This window comes from Dipodomys spectabilis, unplaced genomic scaffold (genome assembly GCF_019054845.1).
Source record: "Dipodomys spectabilis isolate Male_0828 unplaced genomic scaffold, ASM1905484v1 ptg000199l, whole genome shotgun sequence".
Classification (NCBI taxonomy): Eukaryota; Metazoa; Chordata; class Mammalia; order Rodentia; family Heteromyidae; genus Dipodomys; species Dipodomys spectabilis.
The window spans coordinates 4,364,951-4,377,406 of record NW_024870876.1 but is presented as its reverse complement, the minus strand read 5'-3'; the positions used below and the strand labels follow the sequence as shown (position 1 = coordinate 4,377,406).

Sequence of the window (12,456 nt, the reverse complement as noted above, 5' to 3'; positions counted from 1 at the left end):
GTGGTAAAGCGCTTGCCTTGCATGCCTGAGGCCCTGGGTTCGATTCCTCAGCACCACATAAGCAAAAAGAAAAAAGCTGGAAGTGGCGCTGTGGCTCAAGTGGTAGAGCGCTAGCCTTGAGCTGAAGAGCTGAGGGACAGCGCCCAGGCCCAGAGTTCAGGCCCCACGACCGGACCCAAAAAAAAAAAAAAAAGAAAAAGAAATGCTCAACCTCCCTAGCCATAAAAGAAATGCAAATCAAAACAACACTGAGGTACCACCTCACCCGAGTTAGAATGGCAAAAATCAAGAACTCTAACAACAACAGATGCTGGAGGAGATGTGGACAGAAGGGAACCTTACTTCATTGTTGGTGGGAGTGTAAACTTGTTCAACCACTTTGGAAAGCAGTATGGAGGTTCCTCAGAAGACTTCACATAGAGCTCCCCTGTGACCCAGCAATCCCACTTTTGGGCATTTACCCAAAGGTTTACAAACAAGACCACACTAAAGCTACCAGCACAACTATGTTTAATGCAGCATTATTTACCATAGCTAAGATATGGAACCAACCCAGATGCCCCTCAGATCAAGAAAATGTGGTATATATACACAATGGAATTCTATGCCTCCATCAGAAAGAATAACATTGTCCCATTTGTTAGGAAATGGAAAGGCTTGGAAAAAATTATATTAAGTGAAGTAAGCCAAGCCCAATGAAACATAGGTCCCATGGTTTCCCTTATTTGCAATATCTAGTATATGTGTGAGTCAAGCAGAAAAGGTCAGATAATGTGATGTTAGGAAAATGAACCCTTAGATATGTGTTTAAATGTTTTTTTTTCTTTCATGCATGTTTCTAACGCATTTATAAGATTATTTCTTTGTTGCTTTGTATGTCCCTCCTCCACAGTATAACCGCTGCTTTCACTGTATTTGATGTAGGTATAATTTTTGGAGGAGATGGGGAAAAACAAGTAGTTTAAGGATACAGATGGACCCGTTGAAACAATGAGAAGTACAAGTTGTCATGTCGAAAATGAACTTTACAACTTTGGTGGGGGGGGGGAGGATTAGTTGGGGGGGTGGGAGGAGGCTGGGAAGGGATGTGAAGGGTAAACAAAGGAGGCGGCTGCAATGCTTGAGAAGAGAAATGTACGCATTATCCTGCCCATGTAATTGTAACCCCTCTGTACAGTACGTTCACAATCAATCAATCAATCAGTAAGAGAAAACCATGTATATCACTAAGTCATTTAATAACATTGGTTTTTTTGTTTTATTGGTCATCTGGGGTTTGTGCTTGCTCAGCTTGCTTGTTACTGGTGCCTACCACTGGAGATATGCCTCCATCCTAGGTTTTTGCTGGAAGTATAGCAAACTTTTTTTTTGGGGGGGGGGCGGGGAGTGGCTGGGCTGGCCTCAAACTATGATCCTCTGGATCTCAGCCTCCGAGTAGCCAGGACTACAGGCATGACCCATGGGTGTCCAGCCAATTAGTAGTAATATTTTTTAAAATGTAAATCAATAGAAATCATTAAATTATGATTGTGAGAATGCTGAATAAATTCAGCTATGTGCTATTTCTAAGGAATATATCTAAACATAAGGACACAACAAAGGCTAAACATAAAAGAATATACTAGGTGACTCTAAAACAAAGATAGAGTCTGAGCTAGGTGACAGGGACTCATACCTGTAGTCTACTCAATAGGCTGAGACCTGGAGGATCTGGTGATAGAGTACCAGCTGAGAGAAAGAAAGCACAGCTAGATCATAAGGCCCTGAGTTCAAAATCTAGTACCAGCAGAAGAAAGGGAGGAGGCAGGGGAAGGAAGAGATGAGGGGAGGAAGGAAGGAAAAGAAGGAGGAAGGGAGAGATTGTATATATTTAATAAAAAGAAAAGTCAAAACCACTGAAAGATGTTTAATTATGTCATTGTTTATTTAACATGATTTTTCCAAGTTTTCCAATGATATAACAGGATCTGCTTTTTATCATCTCAAACTGCTAGAAATCAACACACATCTTGTATTTTAAGTATTGTGTATGCTACTTTGATGTTTTCTTTATTAAAATCAGAAGCAAATATGCTGGCCAATACGCACTACATTTAGCTTCTTGGTAGCTGGGGTGCCATCAACAGATTATTGACGTTTATCTGATGCCAGATGTTATTTCAGGTCTTTTCTCCAACTAGCTGTATGATATAGGCAAACATGCCACCACTTTAGGTCTACTTTGTCTTCTACAAAATAAAGACCTAGACTGCCTGATAGCTAATATTTTATCTGTCTATAAAATTCCAAGACAATATTCCTCATCACTTTTATTTACTCTTATTTCATGTTCATTTACTACTTCTCCACTTATAAAGCATAGTTTTCCATTCTCAAGTAAACATGAATTCATTAAAAAATAAACACACACCCAAAATATTCTTATTCCAATATATCTGCATTAATAAGAAAGGTTTCACTTGAATTTCCACTTAATTCTACCTCTTTTTTTAAAGTCAGTGATAAAGTCACACCTGTAAAATAATGTATGTAAAAACATAAAAGATACATTTCAGTGACTGAGAAAAAATGCAATCATCAGGAAAATCTACTGTGTATTCTGTCAAGGTCAATAGAATGAAAGACAATACTGGAAACATCAATTTTCAAATACATCCTTAATAAAAACTCTCCTAAATATATCATCATTGAAGAACATGTATTTTTTACAAATTCTGACACCAGCTCCTGTAACAATAACAATAAAATGGGAGAGGGGGGCAGATACAGGAAAACTTCTCAGGTTTTCAAGATCTATTAAAAGTGTAAAATAATCCAAACAAAATGAACACTTAGATATGAAAGACATTTTTTTTTAGACTGAAATGATATGAGGCATTTCTTAATAAAAGTTTAGTAATCATCTAAGAAAAACTGTACTCTCCCCTAATTCCACAAACACCCCACACATGCACCTCAGCCACAGGTATAAAACAAATGCCTTGTGTGAAATTGTCTTTTACATTATTAAAATATTTGCAATTATTTGGGATGATTTTATGTTTAGATTACTTCAAACAACTATCTTAGATGCGTAGATTTATTGGAGCTGAAATTTTTCAAACAGTGAGGAGATAATGACCCTTTTCATTCTACAATGGTTGAGTCTCCTTGAGCAAAAGTGAGCAGCTTTCAGAACAGTGGTGCTGGTGGTACTGATACTCAAAGTTTTCCCTTTAAAAATATATATAATCCATGTAACACTACATAGTAAATATGTTATATTATACACTTTCTTAACAAGGAATGACTGTTCCTAGACTTACTAGAAGAAAAAATTTAATTGCATTTACTACCGGTCTTATCACTGAAAAGCTATAAAGCTTAAGTATGTACCGGTAAGCAAAAAAAGACAAAAGAAAGAAAGAAAAGAAAAGAAAACATTATTATGATTTTACCAAAGAAATAGAAAAATACAGGATGAAATTAAGTGAACATGGTGTCGGTCCCAGAGATTACACTATAATTCTGAACCAGATTTCCAACACAAAGCAATCTCCACACAATTCTTGTGACTATTTATGCTAGAAAGATCCAAAGCAAAGATAGGCAAGCTCACCCCTACCTTGTCAAGGATAAATACTCAGATAAAGTAGGAGTCCTATTTGCTAAAGTGCATCCACTGACCACACCGCTTTGGCCCTGCTACTTGGTTCTACCCAAGAAAGTGGTGGTCATTCATGCTTATCCATTTACACACTGTCTGTACAATCAGAGACAGGCAGGATAAGGATTTCTTTTTTTAAATACTTTAAACAGTGAACTACAGGAAAAAAAAATCCTAAACACAGAAAATTTTGAAATTCTAGAGTTAAGATAATGTCATGATTTTAAATACTGGAGATGTGAACGGCCCATACAAATCAGGAGTAGTACTAAATACACATTTTCTACTTCAATATGGGCTTGCTGTGCTCTTAGAATCGCTATGAGAGAAGCAGTATTTTCCCCATGTCTTTTGGCAAGAGCAAAAGTTGTAGGACTGCAAAATTTCATGAAATTCGTGGGTTTTTTTTTAAAGCTAAATGATTCAATATCTTGCATTATTATTGCACTCATACATTGCCCGGAATATATCTACAGCAACTCAACAAGAGTGATTGCAACAAGGTAAGGTAACTAAGTCTATCAGAAAATTCTTCTAAAGGAAATGCAAACAACTGCAATTCAAATCAGAATATTAAGTTATATTATACTTAACAATTATTTAAACCTTATATAAAATTAAATCTAACCCTCACCACTACAAATCTGTAAGGAATCAGAAAGGGCTTTATGGTAGACAAAGTGTTAAGTGTTGTTGCATTCCAATTTGAAATCACTCTGAGTTACAACAGCATTTTCCCAAGGTTTAAAGAAAAATAGATTTTAGAAAAGAGACTCTTAAATCACTGAATACATCATTTTTGTTACTGACAGAAACAAGTTATACTTTTTTTTCTACTACAATTCACTCTTATGAAAGAAGTAATTCTCTCTCTTAAAACTCCTACTAATTGCTACATTTTCAAGACTAAAGGAATTATCAGTAGGCATTCTTTTCTCTTGATTTAAGTTATTTGTCTCTAAAATATGTTAAGTAAGCTTTCAAAGATTCAGGGAGGGGAAGCTTCATGATTTTTTCTCTTAGTAAATTTTGAGGAGGCTCCTCTGGCTTCAAGGCTTCACTGTGATCTTTCTCTTCCTCTTCTTTGCTATCTTCTTCCATTTTTTCATCCTCCTCACTGTCTAGAGGCTGAGGAATAAGCTGATTACCCACAAACACGTAAGTGTTGATTCTCTGTTTGACTTTCCTTCTTTTCCTCTTGGGTGGAGCCCTTTGAGGAATCCCCTTGGCCTGCATCTCATCATTTATGAAATTTCTAAGTGTGCGCCGAATGTAAATGCGGGCCAAGTCTTGTAGATTCCTGACAGCACAAGGGGCTAAACACAAACAAAAAGAAATATTATACATTGTTCTTTTCTTCATAAAACAAAAACAAAATGTGTTCCATAATAAACTGTAGAAAAACCAAAAACTATAAAAACTGACTTTTAGGTACTTATTATATACATTCTAAACAACATTCCACGAATTGAGGAGACTGGATGGAACAGAGGCTAAAAGGAACAAATGCAATCATGCTATCAGTGTACTGGTGGAAAATGAACTATGTAACTTGGGCAGGGATGGGAAGGGGAAATTGGGTGAAAATGAAAGAAAAGGGTGACATTGTCCAAAGAAGAAATGTACATTATCTGACGTAGGAAATGGCAACCCCTCTGTCCAACACCATAATAATCACAATAAAATTAATAAATATAAACAGATTAATAATTATAGAATTACAAAATAAATAATAGATTGATAAATTTATTAATAAATTAATAAAGAAAAATAAAAAGCTTAAAAAAGGGGTGTGTGTGTGTGTGTGTGTGTGTGTGTGTGTGTGTGTGTGTGTCTATATAGCCATGTTACATGCATAAAGATTCTCTGTTAGGGTACACAGAATTTAAAGCAAGGAACATGAGGATAAAAATGTTTGGGACAAGAATAGGAAAATGACTTTACTCTGCACATCCTTTTATACTATTTAAGTTATATGAAAAGGACTATTTAGAAAAAACACACAGGCACAGAATTTGAATAGTTGCCTTTGTCCAACCTCTAAAGCCATTTCACACACAAGTTCTTTTTGTAAATAAACAAGTAGAACCGGTTCATGGCAAAGGAACACCAGATAGCAAGCTGAGAATAAACACAATAACCTACAGAAACAACATATTTTTTAAGCTAATTCTATTTACTTACATCAAACATATCTTATAATTGGGGGAGCTCTCCTGTCTGCTTCATTCCTATCTCCCTAAAAGCACAAACTAAGCTCTAAAAGCACAAACTCTTCTTTGTACCCTGCCCCAACAGTTAACACATAAATAGATTGTCAGTACTCTACCTGAAATTGATTTTGCCTAGATTCCATCTCTATGGAAATAAAACTATAACCAAGGATCTTTTTCAAATATGTAATGATAAACAAATCAAAATAAAACCCTGCTCATTCAAGCAGCATTAAATTTTTTATTTACATACTGATCTCTTTACTTTTGGTACTGTATTTTCTGATGGCCCCTTACAACTGGCTATAACATGTAAAATTCTCCTCTTTGTGTATGGGCCGTCTTCTCCTTTAGACTGTGAGCTCAGGGAGGAAAGGAATTGTAGGGACAGGCTATTAACAGGGCATCACCTACACCAGTCCCACAATAGGCTTTCTGTGCATTTCTCAGTCCATTTGTAAAGCATACCTTGCAGTAGAAGATAGTTTTTCATGGAACTTTGGGGTAGGAAGCTTTTAAACCTAATTCAAAGATTTAGCAGATACCCAGTGGCCCTGTACAAACAACTACTTTAAAATGGCTTTTACTTTGCTAACCCTCTACTGAAACCTGAAATAGAAATAAAAGATCCACTGAGTATATTTGGCTAGAACCTGTTTTACTATTTGTCTGAAACTGCACTCAACTAAATGGAGTAGAAACTGAAGTATTACAAAAGAATGTGATTTCAAATCCTGCTTCTGCTATTAATTAGTTTTGTGTCATCTTGTTCCTTATATGTTAAAACATGCAGAATGCTGCCTGCTCTTCCTCCTTCCAAAACTGTTCACTAAATGACAACATTCTCACAGCTGACTTGTTCAACAGCCTAAGCACTTAAGAACCCCCTTAAGATATATGAGTGACTTGAACTAGAAAAGTCCCTGTACTTAGAGAACTGACAATGTTTGAGCAGAATAAAGGTAAACAACAAAAAAAATCTTTTTTCTTTTAAAGGAGGTCATATGAGAAATAGCAAACACAAATCATGTTTTTAAAAAAAAAAAAAAAGGTGACTTGGGCCAGGTGCTAGTGGTGCATGACCACAGCTCTATTTGGGAGGCAACAGCAGAATTGTGGCTCATAAACTGAAAGAAAAATTCACAAGACCTCAACTTAACTCAAAGGTTGGCACACAATGGGCATTTGATACACAGAAGGCTGAAATCTGGAGGACCAAAGTCCTGGGCCAGTGTAGACAAAAAAGTTTGTGAGACACATCTAACAGAAAATGCTGGATGTAGTAGTACCGGCCTATCAGATCAGCTATAGCAGGAAGCATAAATAGAAGGATTATGTTCCAAGCTGGCCAGCATAAAAAGCAAGGCTCTACCTTAAAAATAACTAGAGCAAAGAAGTTGGAGGCATGTTCAAGTGGTACAGTATCTGCCTAGTAATAAGCATGAAGCCTGAGTTCAAATACCAGCATGAGAGAGAAAGAGAAATGAAGAGGAAGGGAGGGAGGGAGGAAGTAAGGTAAAATGAGCCAACCAAAGATTAAATGAGATGGGTTAACAAAAACCCACAGGGGACTCTAGAAGTGCACTTATAAATGATGATACTGACATTTCAGTATCCCCCTGCCAAAGTCAAAGTATGTCAGAGGATTTTTCATTGCATCAGTTTATTACTTTCCACATAGTTATGACCATTGAAAGTTATCCTAATAAACTCTAATTGTAATGTTTTTTAAAAGTAGGAGGGAGAATTATTCTACTCTTAATCTTTCTTTTGGCAAGGAGTATAAGTAGGTAGTCAATGACTACAGCACAATATAATCTATTAAAATAACTCATGTGCCCATGAAATCAACAAATATGGCCTCCAAAAGAAGACTTTATGGAAACACTCATACAGTGGCAGTCATTTCAGAATAAAAAAAATTATTCTCAAAAAATATCAAGGGGCTGGGAAGGTGGCTCAGTGGTAGAATGCTTGCCTTGCATGCATGAGGCCCTGGGTTCAATCCCTCAGCACCACATAAGCAAAAAGAAAAAAAGCCGGAAGTGGTGCTGTGGCTCAAGTATAGAGCGCTAGCCTTGAACTGAAGAGCTGAGGGACAGTGCTCAGGCCCAGAGTTCAGGCCCCATGACCAGACCTCCCACCCCCCCCAAAAAAAAATGATCCCAAAGTCACATGGCTCACCAGAGGAGAAACAAATGAATATCAAAAATAAAGTTAACTCTTTCTAAGGCTACATTCTATTTAGTTCATGGTTAACAAAACCATGACATATTCCAAACCAATTAATACTGTTCTCTTCTTTCTAAAGGTCTGAATACACTCAATAAGGTAACTACTTCCTTTTCTTGGTCCTCTACATACTGTCCTCCAACTTCTCTGGAATGTCCTCTCATTGATATGTCTTATGTTTTAGCTACAAATTGGGTGGATCAAATGTGTGACCTTAACACCTCTTCCGTATCTCTCCTCTTATGTAACCTCACTCATTTTCATCCAACTATTACTTAAAGTGACATCCTAATGTTGAGGATTCTCAGTTTATATTTCTATTACATGGCTTGTTTGTACCCACTGACTTAACAGCAGGGCAAAAGGAAGTGCCTGCTCTTTTTCCTATTTTCAGAGTCTGTCACATAGTCTTCCAAATAGTAATAATGGTACCACCACTCAGTCAACCACTCTTTTTTTATTACCCACATTCCTCACAGAGTCTGTTATCTTTCTTCAACCAATTTTATCTCTACCAGTATCTGCTTGTTCCTTGGGTACAAGAAATGATTTTACACGGTCTGTTACCCCATTTTATTTTTCCAATGAATCCATCTTCCATAGCCTAAACAATTTCTACATGAATATGAGATACATACTGGATCATAATTCTGGTCTAGGAGCTATCAAGCTGTTTTTTTAAGCCTAAAGTTTTGTGGTTTGTTTTTTGTGTTTTGTTTTGTTTTTGATATCTCTGTATGGGAAATGTTTTCATGACATCTTGATGTGGCAAGTTCCCTTATGAGTATTCCAGTTGGAATTCAGAGGTTGCCTCCACAGAAAGGCCTTACCAGTTAAAGCAGATGCTCCTCCCCACAACCACTTATTTTCTTCCACATCACAAACTGTAATTAATAAATGCACTTTTGTTTTATCTGTCCCTTTGGTTTCCATAAAGAAAACTTTAAGTGTCTTACATATGATAGGGACTATATTTTGTTCAATGTGAATAAATCCCTATTGAAAACAACTGAATATATGGTTGCAAATTTGATTCATTGTATTTCCATAGTCTACTAAATCACCAGCCTGTAAGTTAAGCACTAGGAGTGACAATTCAATCAAGAATTCAAAGCCTACTTACGGAGTCCCACGGAATCTGGTTTGCCATTATCATTCTTACTTGGCTGAACAAGTGGAGCAAATGAAACAGCAAGGATATTTTTACTTTCCCAAGTGTTCTGTCCAGTTCTCATAATCTGTGTTAACTAGAGTTAAAAAAAAGATTAAGGTATAATTACTTTATAGGCAGAAATTTATGTTGAGCATAAAGAGGTAAACACCACTTATATTTAAACACCAATTACTTCCATTTAAGATTTATTATAAATTAACAGAAGGAATGAAAAAACTGCCATATAGATGGACACTGGGTATGACCAGGCAAGTGTGCATGTTAGATTTGAAGTTTGATAGCTTCTACAAGTATCACTATAATTCATACATATAAACAAGTGATTCAAGTTTCTGTAGAGGTTCAGCCATATGATTATTAACAAAGCCATGTACATGTATTTTTTTTCTTGGCAGTACTGGGCTATGCCCCCAGTCCTTTTTGCTTTAGTTATTCTTCAATTAGTTCTTCAGGCTGGTTTGGACCATGAACCACCCTATCTATGCCTCCCATATAGTTATGGATGAAAGATGTGCAACTTTATTGGTTGAGATGACATCTCACACATTAATGCCCAAGCTGGCCTTAAACTATGACATTACTACTTTACTTCCTGAGTAGCTGAGACTGAGCCACCATACCCATCCAACAAAGCCGTATTTTGATAATTATACCAATAATTTACTTTGTACTCTACCACGATGGTAATCAATTAGATGTTAATTATAACCCCAACCTGATATGCATAAAGTCACAAAAAGACTACACCCATAAAAAGTCAAATATCGGAAGTGGTGCTGTGGCTCAAGTGGTAGAGTGCTAGCCTTGAGCTGAAGAGCTGAGGGACAGCGCCCAGGCCCAGAGTTCAAGCCCCATGACCAACAACAACAAAAAAAAGTCAAATACCAATCAAAAATAATTAACTCAGTGTATAATTTGTCAAGTTCAGTGCCTTTAATTTATATTCTAAAAAACATCTCATTACTGTACTTGATATTTGTATAATTACATAGCAAAATTATTTAGTAAAATGTGAAGGAAGTAATACCTTATTTTACTTATTATTAGTGTGTGGGGGAAGGTCCTGGGGCTTCAACTCAGGACCTGGGCACTGTCCCTAAGCTTTTTGCTCGAAGCTAGCACTTTCCTACTTAAGCCACAGCATTGCTTCCTGCTTTTTGGTGGTTAACTGGAGATAAAAATCTCATGAATTTTCTTGCCTGGACTAACTTTGAAATGCAATCCTCAAATCTCAGCTTCTTGAATAGCTAGGATTACAGGCATGAACCACTCACATCTGGCAAGGAAGTAATATTTTAAATATGTGAAAACAGGAGTTCAAGGACAGCATAAGACAGATTTTAAGGCCTTGTCTCAAAATAAACAATCTAACAAATAAATAAATAACTGAAAATATGTCATTAAAGAAAAAGAAATAGAAACATTTTTCCAGGAACTTTTTTTCTGGTGTTAATAAGGTAGGCCAGGTGCCAGTGGCTCATGCCTGTAATCCTAGTTACTCAAGAGGCTGAGATCTGAGAATTGCAGTTCAAAGCCAGCCTGGGCAGGAAGGTCTGTGAGACTTTTATCTCCAATTAACCACCAGAAAACTGGAAGTGGCACTGTGGCTCAAGAGGTAGAGCATGAGCCTTGAGCTGAAGAGCTGAGGGACAGCACCTAAGCCAAGTTCAAGTCCCACAACCAACCAAAAACAAACAAAAATAAGGTAGGCAAGTCAGTTGCTTACCTTTTACCAAGCATCCTACCAATGAGAAACATCCCAAGCCCTTCCAAGAATGTTTATTGTATCTTTATATTCTGCCTTTATGGCAACTGACCAACAATTTGATACAGAGTACAATGCATGGTGATGATGAGATATACTTAGCTACAAATGACATGATGTGACATTAAGAGACTGCTACTAAACATACATAAACTATACAGTTCCCATTCCAGATGTCAGTCATTAAGGATAATCTAACTCTACTATGCAAACTTCAAGATGTTTTAAGTAATTCAAAATGAGGCTATGTGAATATTCTGTAAAATGCATTTTTATAAATGTTAAAGTTAACATGCTTTTGAAAAGATCTTTCTAAATAATTAATTTCACTTATATATTTATAAACACATTATATGATGGTTTACAATTCCAAAGCAAAGCAAGAAAAGATAAATTTAATAAATCTCATAAAACATTAAAGAATATTTTTGGATGTATTTAGAAAGTACCAAATAAAGCTTGGAAATTTACTTCTTTCATTAATGAAGTTGAACAGCTCAAACTAGGCACAAAGCAGACTTCTTTTCAATATGTTCAGAGAATTGAAGAACACTAGGCCCAAAGCTACTGGTGGAGGTGATCTCATTCAACTTAACACTTTCCAGGTAAGGAAGCTAAGGAACCACTTGCTCAAGGACTCATACAGTGAGGAGCTGATGGCTACTGACAGCCTGCATCTCAGCTCCATACAACTGCTTTCATATCTGTTTTGTTTAAGTAATTAATAAGAGTCTGTTTCATGTTTTGAGTTTTATTTCTTTTAGGGCTTCATGCTTTTTCAGTTTGCTTGCTCATACTAGTTTCTACCCTTTAAGCCATACCTCTGGCATGGCTTTTTGCTAGTTATTTTGCAGGTGGAGTCTCATAGACTTTCCTGCCTAGACTATTTCATGGTTTTTCTATACAATTGTCTTCTTTAGAAATTACAAGATGCCTTTTAAATCACTAAATAACAATTTCTATTCTGAAGATAATGGGTTTGTTTCTTATGATACTAAGCAAAAGAACAGTAGAAAGTACCTGATCCTCTATAGGCATAACAAGTATGCCTCCAACTTTTAGTAAGATTTTCATGTAGTTTTCATGGTCTTTCTGGACTCCAGCTCCACAATAAATTCGGTCATACTGATGACTATCAGATGCTATCTGGAGGCAATTACCAACCACAAATGCAGGTTCACAGAACTCAAATCTGCACGAAAAAAAACAAATATTTTAGTCACTTAAACAAAAGGCTAAATCAAAAACTTTATACCATAGTCCAGTCCTTAAAATAATGATGCTACTAAAATTATTAAAATCAATTTTAACCATATTTATGACATTCAGCACTAATGAAGTACAGTTTTTGTTCTCAGATACAAGGCACATGTTCTTAAAACTTTAAGCTATTTAAGGCCATATGGAAACCTCAGTAGGGCTTTAA

General features: G+C 36.2%; 1 protein-coding gene across 2 annotated transcripts in view; it reads right to left on the bottom strand.

Moving 5' to 3' along the window:
* Positions 1 to 1,901: 1,901 nt before the first annotated feature.
* The window catches only part of Pcmtd1 (protein-L-isoaspartate (D-aspartate) O-methyltransferase domain containing 1), an 86,175-nt gene continuing 75,620 nt past the window's right edge, over positions 1,902 to 12,456 (bottom strand). For both annotated transcript variants that reach the window (XM_042696123.1, XM_042696124.1), the window contains 3 exons: positions 12,051 to 12,222; positions 9,215 to 9,338; positions 1,902 to 4,962 (listed from right to left, as the gene is read on the bottom strand). In XM_042696123.1, the coding sequence (XP_042552057.1) occupies positions 4,595 to 4,962; positions 9,215 to 9,338; positions 12,051 to 12,222 (664 nt within the window). In that variant the 3' untranslated portion in view covers positions 1,902 to 4,594. The remainder of the gene's footprint in view (positions 4,963 to 9,214; positions 9,339 to 12,050; positions 12,223 to 12,456) is intronic.